This window comes from Herpailurus yagouaroundi, unplaced genomic scaffold (assembly GCF_014898765.1).
Source record: "Herpailurus yagouaroundi ecotype Mexico unplaced genomic scaffold, PumYag 142, whole genome shotgun sequence".
Taxonomy (NCBI): Eukaryota; Metazoa; Chordata; class Mammalia; order Carnivora; family Felidae; genus Herpailurus; species Herpailurus yagouaroundi.
Window position 1 is genome coordinate 2,693,930 of NW_024412397.1, and position 22,654 is coordinate 2,716,583.

Consider the following 22,654-nt stretch of genomic DNA (forward strand, 5'->3'; position numbering starts at 1 on the left):
TCCCAGCCCGGCTCCACGGGCACCATCAGGTGGGGGAACCTGGGTGCCGCCTCCGACCAGGGGAGGGCTGCGGGATCAGCTCCTACATATTCCCAGGCGGTCACGGGATCAGAGGGCCATCTGTTCCTGAGAACGGGGACGGGGTGTGGTGAAAGATCACCGGAAGCCTTGCCGAGCGGGTTTTCAGTTGGTATGTGGCCGGAGCAGGGTGGGCATCGTCAGAAAGACTTCCCACGGTGGCCACTCTTTTGCCGGTTTTGGCTACGGGGAAGCAGCTTTCATCTACGGTGTTGGCAGGGGCACCAGGCTCCTCCAGCAACCCGCCCAGGGGGAGGGGAAGAAAGACAGAAGCCGAGGCCCGCCCTCCAGCTGCCTGCCCTCCGCCCACTTCCCCCGGCCCTCTCCACCCGCGGGTTCCCCCTCGTCCAGGCATCTCAGCCGTGAGGGGGCCTGGGACGAAGGGCTTCTCCGTGTTAGCTGGATTCTTACGGCCTATTTCTGCATGTGACTGACTACAGGACTTCTGCCTGGAGTCACATTCATACACCATATTCTTCTACAATCACCCAGAAATACAAACATACCGCACAGAGAAAGGCAGCCAAAACCGTATTACTTTCACATATGTGGGAAAGACCGAGAACTGTGGTCCAATACCTAGACTTTCCTTACACAGTAACAGATTTCCTACCCGACCAAATACTCCACCTCCCAATCCTGCTCACCCGCCACCAGCCCGCGTGAGGACGGTGCCTGTCGGGAGAAGCCCTCTTCGTCCTCCTCATCGAACCACGCGACAGGGTTACCTCAAAGAGAGAGGAGAGCAGAGGGGGTCCTGGACAGCCTAGGGGGCAGCGCGGCCCTAACAGCTCTGAGCTGCACGGGGCCAGACAGGTGAGCGACGGATACAGAACCCGGATGGAGCCTGATACAAGCTTTCAAGACAAGAACGAGCTCCCTCCTTTTCACGTAAGGCCAACACGTTTCTCACACCTGAAGTGAGCACAGCAAACCCTTTTTCCTGTGCCCCTGGAAAGCCCCCCAGACACAAATTCCTGCCCGGCGTGGGGTTACTAAGTCAGGTCACCGAGTATCTGCCTCCAGCTTCCGGAAGCCTTCTTGGCACACACAGGGCACCCACGCGTCCCTGCACGTGCCGCAGACCTCTCTTCCCCGATGGTGGCCGCCCTTCCCCTCCCGCCATCCTTCACGATCCGAGACCGGCTGCTATACTCAAAGACAGGAGCCAGATCGCAGGGACAGCAGCAAGAGAAACGTGGAGTCCCCTCATCTCAGGAAGACACGTCTCTCAGAAGACTTTCTAGAAAAACCGTAACAGAGTCGGAAAGTACGGAACATTGACATTGTCACAGCCGTAACAGTAAAAGGCAAAGACGCTGAGGGTCAGGTGGGACCAGCTGCCTGCAGGCGGGGCCTCGTCTTGCAGCCTAACAACACCTGACACGAGGGAAGTTAAACCGTAGACCGTGATCAGAGGGAAGGACGGTGAGCTCCACTGGGAGGAACCACCTGGGAAGGGATACGGACGAAGCGTGTGCAAGAGAAAATACGACCAACGGACGACTCCGAAAGTTACGTACGAGGAACTAAGAACTCCTGCCAGCGAGAGGCGACTGTCAGGGTCCAAGCCGACTGCAAAAGGCCACTCCGAAGAAGCGCTACAGGGGAGGACGGGGAGTGTGGCCGTCAGGGAGCCGCGGGTGGCCGCGAGGGGCCAGAGCGGGTGCCCCGGGGAAGGCGCCCCGGCCCGCTTCGCCCCCGCCTGAGTGATCCTGCAGGAGGACCCACACACACCCCAGCCCAGACGCTTTCTGCCCACAAAACACAGGCTCCAGAAGCACTAACCAGGCTGCACACAGCCATTCGCTCGCACCCAACACACGCTGGCCCGTTCTCAGCAACGAGCCACGCGTCACCTGCACCACCGCCCCGCTCGCGTCTCTGATCAGGCTCCGCTCTTATCGCCCGCTCTGTGTCCAACTGCCTCGGCTCTTGGCCTCATGAAGACAGAGCAGTGCTCCCACCTCACCGAGAAGAATGAGGCTAGCCAGCCACAGGCCCAAGCTGTGGACGGGGCACCGGGTGCCCCAGGGCAAAGTCACGACGGGGCCGGGGACAGCGGGCATTGTCAAGGGCTGTGCGATGCTCACTGCTGTCCGGTCCCGGACGCACGAGCGGCTCCAGACACTCAGCTCCACTGTCATCAGACCTTTGCGAAGTGGCTTTCGGTACCTGCTGTGGTTAGAAGCAGGGACTGAGTGACAATCAGTGTGGAATGGGAAATCCCAGGGTTCAAAAAGCTGTGCAGCACGTAATCCGTGCACGGAAGTCTTTCACACAACTCAGTAAGACCAATACTCACTATGCTGTTTGGATCTAAGTACTTGAAAGAAAAGAAAAAAGAAGAACAGAGAAGGAAAGAGAAGGAAAGAAAAGAGAAGAGAAGGAAAGAGAAGAAAAGAAAAAAGAAAAGAAAAGAAAAGGGGAAAGGAAAGGAAAGGAAAGGAAAAAGAAAAGAAAAAAGCGGGAGGGGAGGGGAGGGAAAGAAGGAACTCTTAGGTTTTGGCCTCCGAAAAAACTTACTGAGACACGTTGGGAAGTCTGCCCAGTGCGGCAGAAGCCGCCGGGTGTCCACCCCAGACCCGTGCCCTCCCTCCCCGTGAGCCCTCCCACAGGGGGTCACCCCTTGCTCTGCTAGGTGCCGCCTCTGAGGATGAGTCCCTACAGCAGTGTTAAATTCTGGAGCGCGGCCACTGTTCTGTGACGGCGAGGGAAATGGTCTTTGCTTTCAGGAGACGCCACACTCAAGCATTCAGACGGGCAACAGCGGTGGGACAATGCGGTGGGGCCGGGGGGACAGAGGTGTGCCTGGCGATCCAGGTAAAGGACTCACTGTTCTCAGGCGCTCACTGGACCCGTCTCAAGTGTGAACTTTTTCAGAATAAAAAGTCAGGGGATATGCTACCACTGACTACACACCATGACGACACACAGGATCAGAAGCTGGTTTTATCGGAGACGCTCCCCCCACATGCTAGTGAAAACAAAACGTCTTATCACCCGATTACTATTTCTGGACGAGGCTGTGGAGCTAAAAGCTTACAGAGAAACGGGCAGAATGGCAAGGTACAAAGGCTCACATACAGAGTCGCTTTCCTGCAGATGAACGACAAACACAAGCAGAAAAAAACCCTAAACGATGCTAATAAAAATCTTAAAATACTTAAGGGTGTAAATAATACACTGAATAAAACATTACTGAGATGTTTTGACAACAAAGATTCAATATTGTAAACACATTCAATTTTCAGCCGTAACAATCTAAAAATGTAATTCAAACAAAATAAAAATACCAACCGATTTCTAACTAGGCAAAATTCTAAAGTTCACATTAGTAACAAACCAGAAAAGGAAAACAGGAAATATACGAAATTTGCTTATGGTCACAGAGGACCACGGCAAAGACCACGGTGGAGGACGAGGAGGTGGTGACCCCCACGAAGCCGCGAGAGGACCGGGCAGAGGGAGGCGGCAGTTCTGATGCCACTCTCTGTGTCATCTCGACTTCTACTAGTAGGCTACCTTGCAGATATTCGAAACCGAACGCCCCCTCGCCCCTCAATCCCTACTCTGCTGTGGGCTGTGTGGTCACACTCACTGAACCCAAAGCCAGGGCGGGTGCTTAATCAGATGGAAAGGGGCGGACGTGAAACAGAAGCGGACTGGACGCCAGAGCCCGGCGCTGACTTCCCCAGATGGACGAGGCTTCCCGGGCTCGCGGACAGCGGTCCCAGCAGGTGGCTGTGGAACTATTCCAGGGACAACTGCAAGGCAGAGGGAGGGGAGGGGCGTGCCGACTGCAGAGGACGGACACGCGGGCCAAGCCGGGGGGCAAGCGCAAGGCCCACAGGAGGACCGGAACCGAGGGATCGGTGTGAGCGCCCGCGAGGTGCAACGGGTGCGGGTGCCACGCCGCACGTGCACCTGCACTGCGAGACGCGGCAGGGCCTTGCAAAGTAATTTTAGACGTGGGAAGGAGTTCCGAGCAAGTCCCAGGGACCAGATCTGGAACTGAACGCGCTGCTCACCGCAGCCTTGTATCTACGAAAAGCTGAAGGCCACTTAGAAGAGGGACGGTAGCCTGCCGACTTCCGCACGTGCGTCTGCAGGTGACCGTGTGGTTGTTGAAGAGAATGAGACGGCCCAGACGAACACAAGCGGAATGACACCGAGGCTGCACAGCTGAAGACAACAGGAGCAGGACGGACGGCGCGCACTGACCGGGCTGCAGAGACCTGCACACGCCCGGAATGCCAGGCGAGCGGACAGACACCGCTTCCAGGACGCCTCGACACCTTGCTCTCACCCTCCCCACTCGGATTTCTTACCACGTGCGTGTCGAAATTAGTCCAGAGTATTTTAATACACCGTTCAACACACACGTTTTCTGCTTTTCAAAAAACACAAAAACAAAACCAAAAAACAACGAGCGAGACAAAGCACGCCTACACCGTGCGGGAGAACGTATAAAGCAGCACGGGCTTCCCACAACATAACGTGGCATTCTATAAAGACCTGAAAAAGTATTATCAATTCAGCAAATCCAACTGTAGGCATCTATCCTAATGAAATAATTAAAGATGCATACAAAGACGTATTATTTATAATATTAAAAAAGTATAGGGGCATCCAGGTGGTTCAGTCAGTTATGCACCCGATTGCGGCTCAGGTCATGATCTCATGGTTTGTGAGCCCACGTCCGGCTCTGTGCTGACAGCTCACGGAGCCTGGAGCCTGCTTCGGATTCTGTGTCTCCCTCTCTCTCTCTGCCCTACCCCGCTCATGATCTATCTCTCTGTGTCTCTCAAAAAATGAATAAACATTAAAAAAACAATTTTAAACTACTCTTATATATATGTAAACTATCATGGAAAGCACATATAGCAAAAAAAAAAGTCTGAAAGATTATACACGCATTCTCTCTAAATGTTGTGATTATTGGTTCTTTTAATAATGTTACTCTTCTTAATCTTTAGTTTCCAGCTTTTTTCCAAAGTAAATACATATTACCTATACAGTAAGTTTCAAAAAGATAAAAACACATTATTTTGTATAAAAAGCAAAGACATATAAAAAGAAGAGACAAACCTATGTAGAAAGTATGAACTCAATTTTTAGGATGCAAATTTTCCGCATGCGACTTCAATCATGTATTTGTTTTTCTGTCTCAGGAGGAAAGTATACCAAACAGTTATCTGTAACCATCCTTGGAGAGTAGAATTAAAACTTTATTTTCCCCTTTTCACTTTTTTGCATGTTCCTAATTTTACACAATAAGCAGAGATATGGGGGGGTTAATATTTTCAAAGAAGCACCCATTTACACACTGCAGACACAAGCGCCCCCGCCCCCCTCACCAGCGACAGAGAGCCTGGGTTTCCCTCATCAGCACTGCAGCCCCGTCGGCCCTCAAGTGCTCCCAATACCACACCTGTGGTCCTCACAGAGCCCCTGACTGTGGTGTTTAACCTGCTTTGGGTCATCATGAACTTCTCTTCCCCCAAATTCCCACACCTCCGGGGGTTCAGACGCCAAGCAAGGAGACACTACCATCTTGAGAGACAGAATATTTACTTCTGGCCACTGCGGAATCCTACAAAAGTTCATTTCTGATTAAAAAAAAAAAAAAAAAAGGGTGGGGGTGGGGGTGGGTAGGGGAAATACGCCAAACATTGAAGGGTCTCTGCCCTAAGGTACTGACATAGGCGAAAAAGAAAACGTTTTGTCAGTCAACTAGAGATTCAGCCAAGGCACATTTAGTGATAATTATCTCCTTGAAATCTATACGCAAGGCTTTTTTACACTAGCTTCCACCTAAAATCCCCCTAAGGATTAGATGCATTTTAAAAATCCATGAACAAAGTATAGGCCAAAATAATTACCTCTTCCTTTTCATGCAGCATAATATGCGCTTTGAGACTAGCCACTCTGGAGAACTTCTTGTTACACACAGGACAGGTAGGGTCTTCCCCATTGTGGGTGCATTTATGAAGTGTCAGGTTGAATTCAACATTAAATGTTTGGGGGCACTGGTCACATCGATGTGGCTATTTGGAGAGAAAAGTCAAGAAGCCACTGAAACACAATCTTTCCATAATAAATGTCATTCAAATATCAACAAGTACCACGATCTACAACCTTTCTAAGGAATTTCTGAAGTCTCTTCTGGACCTGAAGTCAATAAATCCAAAATGGACACGGCAAAGCTCCTTGCAAAATTCCTCAGAAGATTATAAGGATGACAACACGTGTATGTAGAAAATATCTTGAATAAGAAATGCTGCATATAAATGCATCAGGATATAGTCTCTATGAAAATAATCGTGGGGCACCTAGGTGGCTCAGTCGGTCGAGCATCCGACTTAGCACAATTTGTGGGTTCAAGCCCCACGTTGGGCTCTGTGCTGACAGCTCAGAGCCCGGAGCCTGTTTCAGGTTCTGTCTCTCTATCTCTGCCCCTCCCTCACTTGTGCTCCTTCATGCTCTCTTGCTCTCTATCAAAAATAAATAAATAAACATTTTAAAAAATATATGTATGGGTGCCTGGGTGGCTCAGCTGGTTAAGCGTCTGACTTCAGCTCAGGTCATGATCTCACAGTTTGTGGGTTCGAGCCCCGAGTAGGGCTCTGTGCTGACAGCTCAGAGCCTGGAGCCTGCTTCAGAGTCTGTGTCTCCCTCCCTCTCTGCCCCTCCCCCACTTGGGCATTCTCGTGTTCTCTCTCTCTCTCTCTCTCTCAAATAAATAAACAAACAAACAAACATTAAAAAAAAAGAAAAGAAAAGAAAAGAAAGGGGAGAAATTTCAACTCACTGGGTTGGATTTTTCCGTTCTTTTCTGATCAACTCTACTGCTCTGAACAATATCACTTCAAGTAAAACAAGTAATCAACGTTTTTAGGTTATCAGAGAGTTGCTTCTCACAGTCTAAAATTTCCCCCAAATGAAAAGTATTCTGCCACTTACTTGTAGAAAGATAAAGTAATCGCTGGCATTTCTGAAGTATCAAGACCCTGAAGAGTCAGTATTTTCAGATTTTCCGCTTGGGAGGGTAGTCCCAGTCAGTACCAGCACTAACGTTATTATACTCGGTCATATGTTATCTCTAATATTCGCACTGCAGACAAAGCCAGAGTGAGTCACCTCTTGTTCTCCAGAGGAGACTTCCCTGGTCACCTGAACTCGAATGGCTCACCAGCTTACATTCTCCTCATCCAGAGGAAAGTCAACAACCACTTTTTAATGGTGGTCCTAACTGCCACTTCCTATCTATCGGGCAGATCATTCCATTAAGACACTAATACTCTTAACCTAGCCCACAAGGGGCCCTGAAAAGAAGGATTCAAATCTCTATTTAAGATAGTGCTGAAATTCGATCTAAAGTATCTGGAATCTCTTATAAAATGCAAGACACCTTAAGGATAACGCTCCCTGCTGGAGAAAAACCCATCAAGATACACCAATGTTGTGTTCAGGCATACAGAAACCGAACTACTGAAAGTCCCGTTTCGAGATTATTTCTTTTGTCCGCTGACAGAGAACTTCAACACCTAGATTCCCTAGGCGAACCCCCCCTTCGTCTCATTAACCAATATAATGGCTAGGAAACGACTACAACTTAACACAAAACGTCAAAGATTTATTGACGTAAGATAAAACGCTCCACTACTGAGGAATCTAACTTACAAGGAAAAGTTTTATTTGACGTGGTGATTTTCACAATACCTCCAGTTTCAACGCTCACATTTCTGACACCCCTCTTGAGAATACATACCTTGTCATTTCGCTCGTGATCCCTCATGTGGCGTTGAAACTGGGACTCTTTTGGAAAAGATAGCAGACAGATTTCACACTTATGGAAGTTTGGAACTTGATAGGCATAATTAGTGTTCTCCGCATTCAATGTTAAAACTCCATCTATAAAATTGCATAAGTATAGACAATAAATACCAGTTGTTATTCTCATCACATAAATAAAACTAAGTTATTTGGTTATTATTTAGAAACCAAATGGCGTCAGGGATTTATGAGAGAATTTAGAAGAAATTAATGGTATCTTAAATGTTTTAAGCAGACACGTTCTTAAGTTAGATATGAGAAACGCTGGGACGCCTGAGGCACAGCAGGAAAGAATTCTAAGTCCCCGTGGTAGGGTTTTTAGAAACCTGAAGCTAAACTCCTGAGCTTGATATCCACGCAAAGACACACGAAAGCCAAGTCTCTTAGCCTTGCCTTTGGGCTTAACATGGTTTCAAAGTCACCTGAAATCGCAGAGGCATTTCACCTCTAAGCCACTTTGAGGATTCACCAATAACCCCCACTGTTCCTCTTCCATCACGCAGCAAACAAAACTCAGGTGGAGACAGAAAAGCTAACTGGAGCACTCAATCCACCTCTGAAAACTGCCGCAGAGCAAGATAAGTCAAAGAGGAGAAAACTCGTCCCCCGATGGTTACCGGTCAGACGGACAGAGGCCAGCAGTGCTCCCTCCGGATGAGCCCTGGGCCTCACGATACGCTTCTCGACACCACTCAGGTCAACAGCTACAAACATAAGAGTATTTTCTAATAAAAATATGCAATAATCACAAAAATTCGTCAAGAATTTCAGGAAATAAAGATGTCCAAAACTGCTACAACTCTTTAAATAAACTCCAAGTCTTACTATAATTTAGACACAAATACATAATACATGTTAATGATACAAGAGCTAGAAATAACAGCACGTACGACTCTTTGTATCAAATCTGACTCAAAAATATTAAAATTTAGAAATCTGGAAGTAAAGTAGGGTTGATTTTAAGACTCTAGTGTTAAAGTAAGCTCCAGAAAGTGTTCTATTTCTCATGGAATGCCATGGTAAACATGGGCATTCCACATTTTCAAAAGACCTTTAAATGCCTCCCTTGAGAAAAGAAGCCACAGTTCCAAGTTTGGCCAAAAGTCCTTCTCCTAAGGTGCAAGTGCCCTGAAGGAGAAGTGTGGCCACGGATGGGGGGCGGGGCAGAGGCCAGGCCACGGAGGAGGTGGGGTGGCCGGGCACAGAGAGTGGGTGGCACCTTCAAGAATTCCTCCGGTGGACCCCGGGTAAAGCCGATTCGTTTCTAGAAACACTGGCATAGTTCGATAGACCACAACTTCATCCAGAAACAAACGGGTCTACTACAGAAAAGATGCACATAGCTTTTATTCTATTTATCTTCAACTATATCCACATTCTGTTCACAGACATGCATGCAAAATTTCTACAGTAAATTAGTAACAAATGTTTTAGGACTCCCCGGGTCCCCCCAAAAATGGTTGCTGGGACATCAATTGATATATTATTCCCTTTGGAAAAGTTTGTACTATGGGAAGAAACAGTTTGGGAGGTTGAGAATGTTCAAGTAAAATATCTGTTGAAAATTGTGTTTTAAGAACTCAGTAGCAACTGCTTCCACCGAATGGCTGAATACAGAGGTGACAGAGCTCCTCAATAAACACAAAACTAAAAGGCTACTTCAGGATGTAGAACGAAACGATGTTCATAGCGTCTATGCTGAAACTGCTTAATGACAGCCCAAAATGAGAAAGGATGTAATTATGTAATTACCTGCAACTAACAGATAAAACCCAAGAGATAAGAGACTATACACTCAAACCTGAAAATCACATTGTTTTGCTTATGAATTAAGACTTTTCCAGGGAAGATTTTTATCTTAAGAAGCAAGACCTCCCTCCTTAACGAAGCTCAAAACATACTAAAATCATGTCTTCAGTACGTCCCTTCCACCAGCGATAATACACTATTAATTTGGTTCAAACACAAACTTAAAATGATAATTCAAATCAAAGCATAACTACAAGGGAAAAACATGTCTTAGTTTCCACAGAGAGCATAATTTTAAAATCCACAGCATCTCTCGACTTTCGCTCTGCTTTGGGGACACAGGCTTTGCACATGTCATTTCTCTGCACTGAGAAAGTACGAAGCCTTCCTCCCAGGGCGAGGTGGGCTCTATCGTGCACACTGTTCTTTCCGGACAGCGTCCCAGGCCTTACAAAGAACTCTTTCGCCTATCACCTCTTCAAGTTCATTCGAATGTCCAATTTCCGGTCCACAGAGTACCTGTTGTTCAGAAAGAAGCCTATGAAACAAATGTATCCTTAGGATGAGCTTAGGAGGTCCACAAACCCTGTGAAACCCACACGTCCACACACTTCCCATTGTGCTGGGGGAGAGGTAGCATGTCCGCAGCCACAGAGGCCACCAGATTGTTTAAGGGGCCACGGATCTAAGTAAGGTGTGATCACACGAACGGTCCGCCCTCCTGGGGACAGCTGCATTGTTAAGAAGCGGCCCGAGGAACGTCACGTGACACTCGGGCAGCACATGTTCCTGATGCTGTCCAAATCAGGTCGGTGTCCTCTGTACCCGACTCCACACACACAGAGTAAGCACAGAGCCACCTGCATCCAGCAGGGCCCAAATCTAAGAGTTCACCCAGGCCAGGATTTTTCAAGTACGCCTTTCTGCCCGTCCCTGCCCCCAGAGGCAGGGGATGATCACTCCGAGATCAGTTTACCCAGTCACCTAACACACAAAGGCACCAACACATTCTCTTCAACTGTCCGCCCTCCCTGACTCCAAGGGCACAAATTCACCACCAAATTTAAACAAACACTGACTGTACAAAGATCAGAAATTGAGCAGGGGCGTCTGGGTGGCTCAGTCAGTTAAGAGTCAGACTCTTGAACTCAGCTCAGGTCAAGATCTCAGGGTCTGTGAGATCGAGCCCTGTGTCGGGCTCTACGCGGAGGTGGAGCCTGCTTGGGATCCTCTCCGGGGGGCGGGCCCCCTCTCTCTCTCTCTCCGAAAAATAAATAAACTTAAACAAAAATTGTTTGAGCAGCTTTGTTTTCCTCGAAAAAAATGTGAACGCTAGTTTCAGAATCATTTAACTCCACACGGAGATTCTCAACAGTATATAATAACTGACCAGGCCCAAAACAATAAAGCCTCAGAGTCACTCAGATGAAATGAGACAGATAACGCCTCCTGGCACTACGAGGACAAGCCTGCCAATGACTGAGGCGCACAGCCTCTAATGCTGTCCTTCCGCTCCACGGCCCTCCACGGCCCTCCACAACCACACTGCTCCACAGCTTTATGCAGGCCTGCTCTGTAAGGACCTGGGACAGGATGAGCTCTCTTACGAATTGGTCCTTTTCCCAGACCGGGCACGGCAGCTCAGCCCAGTCAGCTAAATCTTAATGGCAAAGGTCTGTTCCTTATCTCCAATCTAAAGAGCTAAGTTGATCTCTCTTTTTTTAAACATGTTTTAATGTTTATTTATTTTTGAGACACACACACACACACACACACACACACACACACACACACACACAGAGGGTAAGGGAGGAGGGGCAGAGAGGAAGACACAGAATCCGAAGCAGGCTCCGGGCTGTGAGCTGTCAGCACAGAGCCCGACGTGGGGCTCAAACCCACAAGCCACAAGATCATGACCCGAGCTGAAGTCGGACGCTTAACCGACTCAGCCACCCAGGCGCCCCCTCTCTTTTTTTTTTCAAAGATCTTATTTTTAAGTAATCCCTACACCCAATGTGGGCCTCGAACTCACAACCCAGAGATCAAGAGCTCCGTGCTCCTCTGCCTGAGCCAGTCCGGTGCCCCTCTAAGTTGATGTCTTCTACAAAATGCCTGTCTGTGACATGAGAGTTCCACAAAATCTATTACATTTATAGCATTCCACTGACCGACCTCAAATCTGCATCTCCTGACTGAAATTCTCAAGCACGGTGCATTGATGACCTCGGCTATCCATAAATCCTGCTGAGGCATTCTCAGTATTAAATATCGGATATCAGTATCGATAATTACTATTAATCAATATAATTATAATTATATATTACATAGTGTGCATACTAATTATATAATTATAATTATATAATCAATATTAAAATGAGATACACCAGTTTCAGTTTCTAGACTGAGCTAACCCCTAAACTTTGTATCTCTTTTCATGTTTTTGAATAAAAACCTTCCAAAATATCATTGACCTATCTTCTGCCATAGGCCCGTCTTCCAACACCCCGCCCTGTCCCCAGGAACCCAGCTCTCTACCCACGTGACCTCTGCCCCCTGACCCCAGCTGCCTTCTGAGGCCGCCCCGCGGGCCCCGGGGAGTCTGACAGCCACCACCCTGCTTCACGTGAGGCCACTTCCCTACCATTCTCTCCTTTCTCTTACTGCTTCCTACTTGCTCCTGTTCTCGGATTCCTGCTGCTCCCCCACACGGGCCAGCATTCGGGCAGGAGCGGTTCAGGGTCAAGCATGGGGGGGGGGGGGGTCTGGGCCCGTGAGCCTTTCTAGGTCATCACGGTGTCTCCGAAGCCTCGCTCAAAGCCTGAGCGCCCAGCGAATATTTGCTAAGCAGTCAGAGATAAGATGAAAGCTATGGCTCTTTCGGTCTCTCCCCAGTTGTCTGAAGCTCCCAAGACCAACGTATCTAATTTCCACCTTCAGCCTGACTCACGCCTCAAAATGACCTAAGTTACACTCAGTACTTCTCCAGCTCGTTGCGTATCCACCAACCGTTCTGACTTTGCGCACATGTTCTCTAGCCATGTGGTTGCTCCGGGAGCCATTATCTTCTCCCTAGAATCTTGCAGAAAAGCCAGTGCTCCGGTCAACAGCTCCAGCCGCAAGCACCCGCTTTCCTCTCAGAAGGAACAAGCATCTGTCAACTCAGGAGTGCCCGCACCGAGAGAGGCGAGTACTGTCAGGGAAGATTCTGGCACTGTTTGAATCTGACCTCTATCATCTATTCAAATGTATCTACTATTAAGTAAATATTCATTTGGAAATGAAGGTAATCCTCAAAACGCAGTCGACGAAAAAAGCAGTACGTTCGCGGTGCTATTACTGCTTTAATAAAGGGACGATGGGGCGGAGATTTACCGTGAGTTTGCTTGTATGTGCACACGATATCCTTGAGAAACTACAGAAAAAAATAACAGCATTGGTGACCTGTAAAAATGGCAACTACGTGAGTGGGACGAGGGCTGGGAAAGGGACTTCCATTTTTTAAAATTCCAAACCATTAGAATGTATTACCTGTTCAAAAAGAATTAAAAAGGAAGAGATGAAATTTACTCTGGGGGAAAGGTGAGTTATACAGTCCATACCTTTGCTGCATAACTAAGGAAACCAAGACCCCAGAGAAATTTAGCTACTTGGTCAAAATCACACAATAAGCCAGGACAGAAGTGGGGGTGATTTTCAAGTCCTAGAATCAGGCTTCCCTGCCTCTTAAGGTCCTGATTTCTGAGACAAGACCCCAATTTCAACATTATGCCTACTGTAAAAACAGCAGATGAACTGGGATTCTATCGACAGTACTTTGTCAGTTATCAGCCCAAGACTGCTTATGTTCTTTCCGTATAAAACAGATTCAACGGACTGTCAAGCCAAAGCACTGGTCAAAACCATGAGGAGCTTTGGGGTGCCTGGGTGGCTCAGTCGGTTGGGTGTCCGACTTCAGCTTAGGTCATGATCTCATGGCTGGTGAGTTCGAGCCCCATGTCAGGCTCTGTGCTGACAGCTTGGAGCCTGGAGTCTGCTTCAGATTCTGTGTCTCCCTCTCTCTCTGCTCCTCCCCGACTCATGCTCTGTCTCTCTCTCTCTCTCTCTCTCAAAAATAAACAAACATTAAAAAAAAAAAAAAAAAGAACCATGAGGAGTTTCAATGAGAATCAGAGTCAGAGACACTGGCACTGGTTTCATGATACATGATATGAAACGTATCTGTGGCACAGAGTTAAAGATAAATACTTGGTCAGAAACTCATTACATGATCCCTAACAGGGTCAGGCCGCTCATATTCCCACGGTAAAGTTCACCTTTACCCAGGAGCACTTTCAATGCCCATCAGTAGGTACCTGTGTGAAGGTCCCCTTTCATGACTCAGATTACATTTTCTCTGCTTTTAAAAGGAGTATCAAGTCCTCTTTCAAATATTTGCTTTTATTACCTGTAAATTTTGATTTCTAAAGAAAGACTTTAAACTCAGGTGGCTGTATATTTAGACGCCACACGTTACCCAAATTTAACAAAACTACAGTGCGTTAAAATTACAACAAAATAAAGCCTCCAGGATCTAAAGCCCCACCAGCTAGCTAAAACGTATCTAGGCCCAAGGTCTAAAAGTAACAGGGCCTTTTTGAGACTGATCTGAGAGTGTACTGCTGAGAATAACCTCCTTAGACGATGCACAAAACTAATTTTCCATACGTGACAGAATCACTTCGTATTGATGTATTCGCTGCCAACGCTGTTTCTCATCTCTGCGAACGTACGGTTCATGTCAGCACTGCGACAACAATCAGGTAGAACTGAATGAAGACTGCCACAGAAAACTGTGCGTGGCCCCGTCCGAGAGCCTGTCCCGATTTCCAATGACGTATGTATGTGCAGGACATGCTATTTTTAACGTACCTATCTTTAAAAACGGGTATCTATAGCTTAAAGTTTGGGTCGTTGGTCACAGATTAGAGAGACGGTGATGAAAACAGGCCTAGCAGTCATGAGACTTCTGAGTGTCCGTCCTACCAAGTGGTCAGTAAGGTCTCCGCAAACCAGATAATCCGTCGCTTGGCTCAATTCTTCCTCCAAAGATGAGGCTGGTTTCCTTACAGGGAATTTACAGGGTGGTTGTGGAAATCCAAGTTATAATAAATAGGAAACAAAAAACACTTCTCCAGAAAAGCAAAATGCACATCTACTAGGAAGGCCAGAATTAAATGAAATTCTCATTATTTTTTTTTTCAATGTTTATTTATTTTTGGGACAGAGACAGACAGAGCATGAACGGGGGAGGGGCAGAGAGAGAGGGAGACACGAATCGGAAACAGGGTCCAGGCTCCGAGCCATCAGCCCAGAGCCCGACGCGGGGCTCGAACTCACGGACCGCGAGATTGTGCCCTGGCTGAAGTCGGACGCTTAACCGACTGCGCCACCCAGGCGCCCCAGGAAGGCCAGAATTAAAAAGACAGACGAAAACAAGGATTGATGAAATATGAAGCAACTGGAAATCGCACGTACCATGAGAAAGAGTTAAAAATCACTACAATCACTCAAAAACCATCTGGCAGCATTGACCAAAGCTGAACGCACATAAACCCTGAACCCAGCAATTCAGCTCCCGGGTATAGCCCCACAGAAACCTGCACATACGTGGACCAAAAACATGTTTAGGGGCACGTGGGTGGCTCAGTCGGTTGAGCATCTAACTGATTTCAGCTCAGGTCACGATCTCATGGTCCTGAGATCGAGCCCCGCACTGGGCTCCGCTCTGGGTGTGGAGTCTGCTTAAAATTCTCTCTCTCCCTTTGCCCCTCTCCCACACGTGCTCTCCCTCTCTTAAAAAAATCAAACCACATGTTTAAAAATGCTTACAGAAGCATTACTATGACAGCCGGCAGCTAAAAACAATGCAAATGCCCTTAAATAGTAGACGAAGAATTGTCAATCTACAGGTGAGAAGTAGAACAATGAAGCATCTAGATGGAACACCTAAGGAAAGGTCTCTGTGATCTTACGACTGTCAAAAATTCCCTACACAGGTCCCAAAAGTAGTAAACGTGAAAGAACTGATGTTAGACAATATTAAGATCGGGAATTTCTTTCATGGAAAGATATCCTTAGAAGAGTGAAGGGCAAAGTAAAAGAACTCCCCCACGGTATATACAAAGAACTCCTAGAAGTCAATAATGAAAAGACACACGACTCTTCACCAAAAATAGATGTCAAGCAAGTGTACAAAAAGATGGTTTACACTGTATCTCAGAAGGGAACTGCAGATTCAAACAACGACACACCACCGTACACCTAGGAGAAGGACTAAAGTCTAAACAAATCAATGCCAGGTGCTAACGAGGATGTGGAGCAACAGAAACTCCCGCTCTCTGCTGGTGAGAATGCACAACGGCACAGCCACTTTGGAAGAGGGCGGCGATCTCTTGCAGAGCGAAACACAGTCTCCCCACACCATCCAGCACAGTGTTTACCCACACGAGCTGGAAACACGTCCGCACAAAAAACCCGGCGCACAAACGGTTATAGCAAGTCGCAACTGCCCAAAACCGGAAGCAACCAACATATTCTTCAAAATGTGAATAAACGGACTGTGGCACATCCAGACAATGGGATATTATTCAACAATAAAAAGAAATGAGCTGTCAAGCCATGAAGAGATGTGAGGGAATCTTAACTGCATATCGCTTCGTGAGAGAGGGCAGTCCGAAGCTCTGTATGGTATGATTCCCGCTTGAGAGCAGGCAGAACGATGGAGACAGTGAACCCTAATGTAAACTAGGGACTTTACTACAAAACTGATCCATTGTTACAAATATAACACTATTACAAGATGAGAATAAGAGGGGAAATCCTGGGGGGGGGGGGATTGGGGAGGGGGATGATAAGAAGTATAGAGGAACTAGGTACCCTCTGCTCAATTTAACGTAAGCCTGAAACTGCTATAAAAAGCAAAGTCTATTAACTAAAAATACATAAATAAGATATCCAATCCAGCAGGAAAGTGGGAAAAGACTTAAACAGGAGCCTCACAAGAGAAAACAAACGGCTAACGAACATAAAGTCCTCATTAGCACCGAAGCGCAAGTTAGAAGTCAAGATTAGCACTACACAGACCGGAATAGCTAAGATATTAAAAGGACAGCGCGGACGGGACTCTGGGACACTGCTGGTAGGAGATTAAACTAGCACAGTCACTAGACAACTGTTCGGCAGTGTCTGCTGGGACCCAGAAACGCATACAAGTTCACAGCGGCGCTGACCTGTAATAGCCCCAAAGTGGAAACCATCCAAGCACCCAGAGCAGAAAGGACAAACTGACAGTGTGTTACACAACGGAATAATATACAACCATGTGAATGAACCTATCTCTGCCAAACAATAGCAGGGAGGGGCGCCTGGGTGGCTCAGTGAGTTGAACTTGGTCAAGACTCTTGATTTTGCCTCAGGTCCCCATCTCAGGTTTCCTGAGCTCCAGCCCCCAGCAGGGCTCCGTGCTGACAGCACAGAGCCTGCTGGGGATTCTCTCTCTCCCTCTCTGCCCCTCCCCACTTGCTCTTTCTCTCAAAATAAATACATAAAAGCATTAAAAAATAAAACCCATAAACGAGAACAGGGATGATCTCATAAAAGCAAACACTGAATGAATGAAGCCAGAAACAAAAGGGTACATACTGTGAATCCAACTTAGTTTGAAAGCAAGTCGAACTAACCTGAGGTATCAGAAGAGGACAGTGGGGCGGAGAGGGACGTGGTAGTAACTGGGGGGAACAAAAGGAACTTTTAAGATACCACCGATGTTCTGCATACGCATACGTGAAGTTCTTCACTTTAAAATCCGCACACTTCCTGTATAGATGTTCTGTTTGATTAACATCATTACCAAAATACGATAATAAGGCTTTCAAAAACATACAGGTCTGGCTTCTCTTGAAAAATCACAAGCCACGGCGATAAGTGGACGGAGCAGAGCAGGAGCCTGCCCCCGTGGACAAAACAGGACCCCCACACTTCTCTGAAACCCCCAGAAGCACTGGCACCTGTTACCTTCCCCTGCTCTGCTAGCCTCTGTGGCTGACTCCCTTAATCAGAATTCAGACCCCGGTTGGTGCTGCTTATTATGTTAAGTAAATTATTCTAATCCACTAAAGCAACAGTTTTCTGCTCTGCTGAGAGGAATTTGGGGGGACAGCACCCTAGAGAAACCCTCAGTCTCATGCCTTTCAACCTGCACAGCCGTGCCACAGATCAATGGTTTTCAGCCTTGACCACACAGCAGAATCACCCGGGTTCCACCTCACCGGTTTGGAAGTAACTGGACTCAAGGCCCGGTCATCGGGATTTTTTAAATCTCCTCAGGTAATTTCAACGTTTTGCCAAGGGTGAAAACCACTCCTCGAGACCTTGCTGTATTATTTCACGTAAGAAAGTTCCAACACTAAAAGTAGTTTGAAAACCAGTTGGGCACAGAGACACAGTCTTTGTATACAGAGAAAATATAAAGACCCTGATATATGATAACGATCATTTTAAAAAGCACTGAATAGGGGCGCCTGGGTGGCGCAGTCGGTTGAGCGTCCGACTTCAGCCAGGTCACGATCTCGCGGTCCGTGAGTTCGAGCCCCGCGTCGGGCTCTGGGCTGATGGCTCAGAGCCTGGAGCCTGTTTCCGATTCTGTGTCTCCCTCTCTCTCTGCCCCTCCCCCGTTCATGCTCTGTCTCTCTCTGTCCCAAAAATAAATAAACGTTAAAAAGCACTGAATTGATTTTATCTAATGAAGGATTACGGTGCAGTACAGTTTTCCCAGGCTGTATTTGTGTCAGAGACCAAGATTTTTTTTAAATACATCCTTATAATGAAATATTTTTCCTTTATTGTGAAAAGACCAAGATTTTGAACTCATGTTAACTCACCACTTGTTTCCAGGATAGTAAAATCTTTAAATTTTGTGTTGCCTAATACACTTTCCTCAAAATACTAAAAACTCCAAGTTTCTGCCTACCTAAAAAGTTCAACTACAGAGAGTGAAGGGTACTCCTTTATGAAAAAATCTTTTCGGGGCGCCTGGGTGGCTCAGGTGGTTGGGCGTCCGACTTCAGCTCAGGTCATGATCTCACAGTCCGTGAGTCCGAGCCCCACGTCGGGCTCTGGGCTGACAACTCAGAGCCCGGAGCCTGCTTCGGATTCTGTGTCTTCCTCTCTCTCTCTGCCCCTCCCCTGCTCATGCTCTGTCTCTCTCTGTCTCAAAATAAATTTAAAAAAATATATATTTTCATCCTTGGACACCTGATACTGTCAGAAAGTTCTTATTCGAAGCAGAATCTGTCTCCCCTTAACTCTTACCGCCAGGAGTACCTAGTTCCGCCCGCTGAAGCAGAGGATTCACCTCTAAATCTGAGGGCACGGGACCTCCTGCCGTCTCGCACACAAAATCCTACTGCTGAGCCCTTCCCACTAGCCCAGTGCCCTTGGAGGGGACAGCAGCTTCCTGAACACGCGCAATAAAATCTGAAGTGGCCTGAAGTGATCATCTGAGCAACAGAGGACTTGTGGATCCATTTGGCTCAAGCTCCGTCTCAGCTCTCAGCTCTGGAAATGAAGCGTTACAAATACTCCTCCGACAGAAAACAGAAAGTGAGCAGGAGGCCGACCACAGGTACAGCCCGGGAGAAAAAGCGTGTACCAGCGCACTGGAAAAAACAAACGGAGGCCAGACAAGGTCCCGAAATGTGGCTTCCATCAAGGTCACTACTGCTTAGCAAAACTAAAGCGTGAGGAGGAAGCACTCCTATCTCACCCAGCTTTACTCGCCCAGGAGAGCGCGCCAGGCGCCAAGCAAGGGCTCGACAAACACGCCCCTCAGCTGGGAACCCAGGCTTACTCACCATGGGGTCCCCCACCCCGGCAGCTGATGTCCTGCAAGATCCCGGCGGATGCCAGAAACCACAGAGGGCGTGGAACCCTGTACATCGGGTCTTTTCCTACGCTTACACACCTACCACAAAGTTGAGCATACGCTGCGCACAGTACGAGATCACCAAGAACTAATAACCGAGTAGACACCCGTGACGACATTCTACAGAAGCCGTGTGCATGGGGTCGCCCTCTCTCTTACTGTGCTGCACCTGCCCTTCTGGTGACGACAGATGATACAGTCCCCGCGTGACCAGATGAAGGGAGGTGAGTGACCTTAGGCCTGTGAGGCATTGGGACACAGCGTGGGGCCACCGTGACCTCCTGAGGACAGGCCGCAAAGAGGATCACGTGCTTCGGCCCGCGGGGCCCCAACAGATGGAAATGGAAAGTGCGGAGAAGGGTGGACCACTGCACTCGTCCTGAGCCAATTACTTCCAGAAAGGTTCGTCAGCGGGCCTACCCCCACCTCCTCTTGAGGTTTCCACACTGACAGCATCCTCTCCGGGAACCCTGCACTTCCAGCGCCTGTTACCTGCCGCCGGAAGCAGAGTCCCCACCGTCGCAGGACACAGGGTCCTGAGGAGCCAAGGCAGAGATGACCTCTCTGCTGTTGAACTTTGCAACCCAGCCCCTAGCACGGCGACAGGCAGTGCTTTAAAACGTTTTAAATAAACTAACCCATGTGTAGGCCTTTATATTTATCAAGGTGGAACAATACAACGCACCGTCTGGTCAAACGTAGGTTCAAATCTCAACTGTGCTGACTAGGCGGGGAAACCTTCCAAATCCCTTCACCTCTCTGAGCTGCATTTCCCCGCCTGCAAAAATCCCCACCGATCTTCCACGTTTTCTTAGGAATAAAATTCCTAACGGTAACACAGAAAACAAGGTAATTTCAGGCGATGAGAGGTATCATTAACAGAGTGACAGAGCAACAGTCCTCAAACATTCTGATCTGGGGATCTTTTCACGTTCTTAAGTATTACTGAGGACTCCGAAGACCTTAAATTTATATAGATTACATCATTATTCGCCCTACTCAAACCGAGCACTGTTTAAAATAGCTCAATTAAAAGCAAACATCTAGCGTATGTTAATGCAAATACATATTTTTATGAAAAGTATATTCTCAAAAAAAAAAAGTGAAGAGTTTTCACTTTTAGAAATCTTTTTAATGTCTGACAAAACAAGCAGATCCTCCTATCTTCTTCTGCATTCTCTCTGTTGCAATCAATATGTTGCGTTTCATTTTCCTGCAAATCATTTTACTTTGATAGATTGAGTTTGCCGTTTTGAGTGAAATACACCAGTCTTGATTCATGCAAAGGCGTCAGCAATTTTACTCCTAATCGTTTTTGTACCACTAGGGCAAATGTTAACCGAGTGGAGAAACCAAATAGTACCGCTATGAAAAGATTTACCTTGCAGACCCCTGAAAGCGCCTCCGGGAACTCCAGGGGTCCACGAACCACACTTTGAGAACCACTGTGGTAGAAAAAGACTGGTGTAAAGTGAAGTTATTTGCAGGCAGGTTTGAGGAAGGCCTTTTTTAGGAAGCTGACGCCCTGAGACCTAAGGGAGGAGTCAGAGGAGGCGGATTCTCAGAATATCTGCGAGGAACATGAAGAATTGAACGCTACAGCAAGGAAAAGACGGAAATGAGCCCTAGACAAAGGCCAGATCAATTAGGATCCTGCAGGAATGTAGGTTTGACTTTAAGAGAAATCCTTTGAGGAGTTTTAATCGGGGTGTGGCCCTAGGATATCCGTTTAAAGAGCCCCTCCAGGGACAGGTGATGGACCTAGGCTGGGGCCAGACTACCTGGGACTCAAGTCCACCTGGAGACAAGGGGGCTGGGGAGCCAAGGGCACTGGCGATAGAAGAGGTGGGGCTCACTGCAAACACATTTTTGAGGAAGAAGCCACAAGACTTCATTATGAACCGTCTTCAGGAATAAGAGGAGGAGTATTATTCTTCAGTTCGGGGCTTGAAAACCCAAGTGAACGGTGATGCCATTCAGGAAGATGGGGAAGATTGGGGGGATTAGGTTCCCAGCCCTCCGTCAAGGCAGATTTTACATTCTCCATCCTAAGCCTTCGTTAGAGGACCTGAGAGGCACTGCACCTTCTGTTATTTTTGGCAGAGGGCACATTAACAAAAGTACAAACACTAGACGAAATGAGGCCAAAGCCAAGGCAGTGAGGTCTTTCAGAACTCCTTCCAGAAGCCAAGAGCCACTAATCGAGATTCTGAGCAGTTACTGCCCAACCACAAATCTGCAAACCTGCACGGTTCCCCCGCCAGCGTCCCACTAAGCTCCCTAAGCGCTGTGCGAGGCGTGCGGGTTCGTGCTCAAATTCATACGCGCTCCGGTCCTAACGTCTCCTTCATTTGCCCGTCTGTTAACTTGATCGGTTATGAGACCAGTAAGACCGTCTGGTCGGTACGTCCCGTCAGTAAGTTTACACCGCTGGCTGGTCTCGACCTCTCTCCCTAAACGCGATGAAGGGCTCAGTTAAACACTATCGATCTGCAGTTTCCAGAACTGACCTTGCTCCGTTCTGAAAACCAGTGCGTGTGCGCGCCGCCTGGCACCAGCCCTAGAGTGAGTCCCAGTTTACTCCTCCTCCGGGGAAGGGTAAGCCTGGGCCACCCGGCTCGGGGACCAGCCAGCGACAGGTACGAACCCCGGGAGCGCGTTCCAAGTCCGCACGGCCGGATCCAGCGCCCACGCAGCCCCCTCTACGACCGCCCCGGCTCTGGTCCCCACCCCACCCCCGGCTCCCCCAGTCCCCCCGGGCCCCGCTGGTGCCCTCCCGGTCCCCCGGCCTCCAGGCCCCGGGGCCGGTCTACCCGGCCGTCCCCCAGGTCCGACCCTCCCCACCCCCACCCCACCCCACCCCCCGGGGCCGCAACGCCCGAGGGCCTCCCCAGGGCCTCCCCGCCGGGGCCGCGCAGCGAGCGAGCACTCGACGCTCCGGGGCGGCCAGGCCGGCCGGGGCGCCGCTCCCTCAGGCCCGCGGGTAGGGCGGGCCCTGCCGCCCGCCCACGCTACGCGCGGCCTCGG

At 48.3% G+C, this 22,654-nt stretch overlaps 1 protein-coding gene and 1 long non-coding RNA gene across 8 annotated transcripts in view; one reads left to right on the forward strand and one right to left on the reverse strand.

Moving 5' to 3' along the window:
- The window catches only part of ZNF236 (zinc finger protein 236), a 105,793-nt gene extending 83,460 nt beyond the window's left edge, over positions 1-22,333 (reverse strand). For 3 of the 7 annotated variants that reach the window (XR_005791448.1, XM_040478539.1, XM_040478543.1), the window contains exons 1-3: positions 22,138-22,332; positions 7,853-7,995; positions 5,964-6,128 (exon numbers count right to left, since the gene is read on the reverse strand). Coding sequence is in view for 5 of the 7 variants with exons in the window: in XM_040478539.1 (XP_040334473.1) it covers positions 5,964-6,128; positions 7,853-7,879 (192 nt within the window). In the remaining 2 variants the exon portion in view is untranslated. Of the gene's footprint in view, positions 1-5,550; positions 5,691-5,963; positions 6,129-7,852; positions 7,996-22,137 lie in introns of those variants that run through there. The other 4 variants (XM_040478538.1, XM_040478542.1, XM_040478540.1 and 1 more) reach the window with 3 other exon arrangements.
- LOC121032767 (uncharacterized) lies at positions 111-17,972 on the forward strand. Its single transcript, XR_005791449.1, has 3 exons — positions 111-122; positions 177-179; positions 17,874-17,972. It is a non-coding gene; the product is annotated as an uncharacterized LOC121032767 (long non-coding RNA).
- Positions 22,334-22,654: the final 321 nt, after the last annotated feature.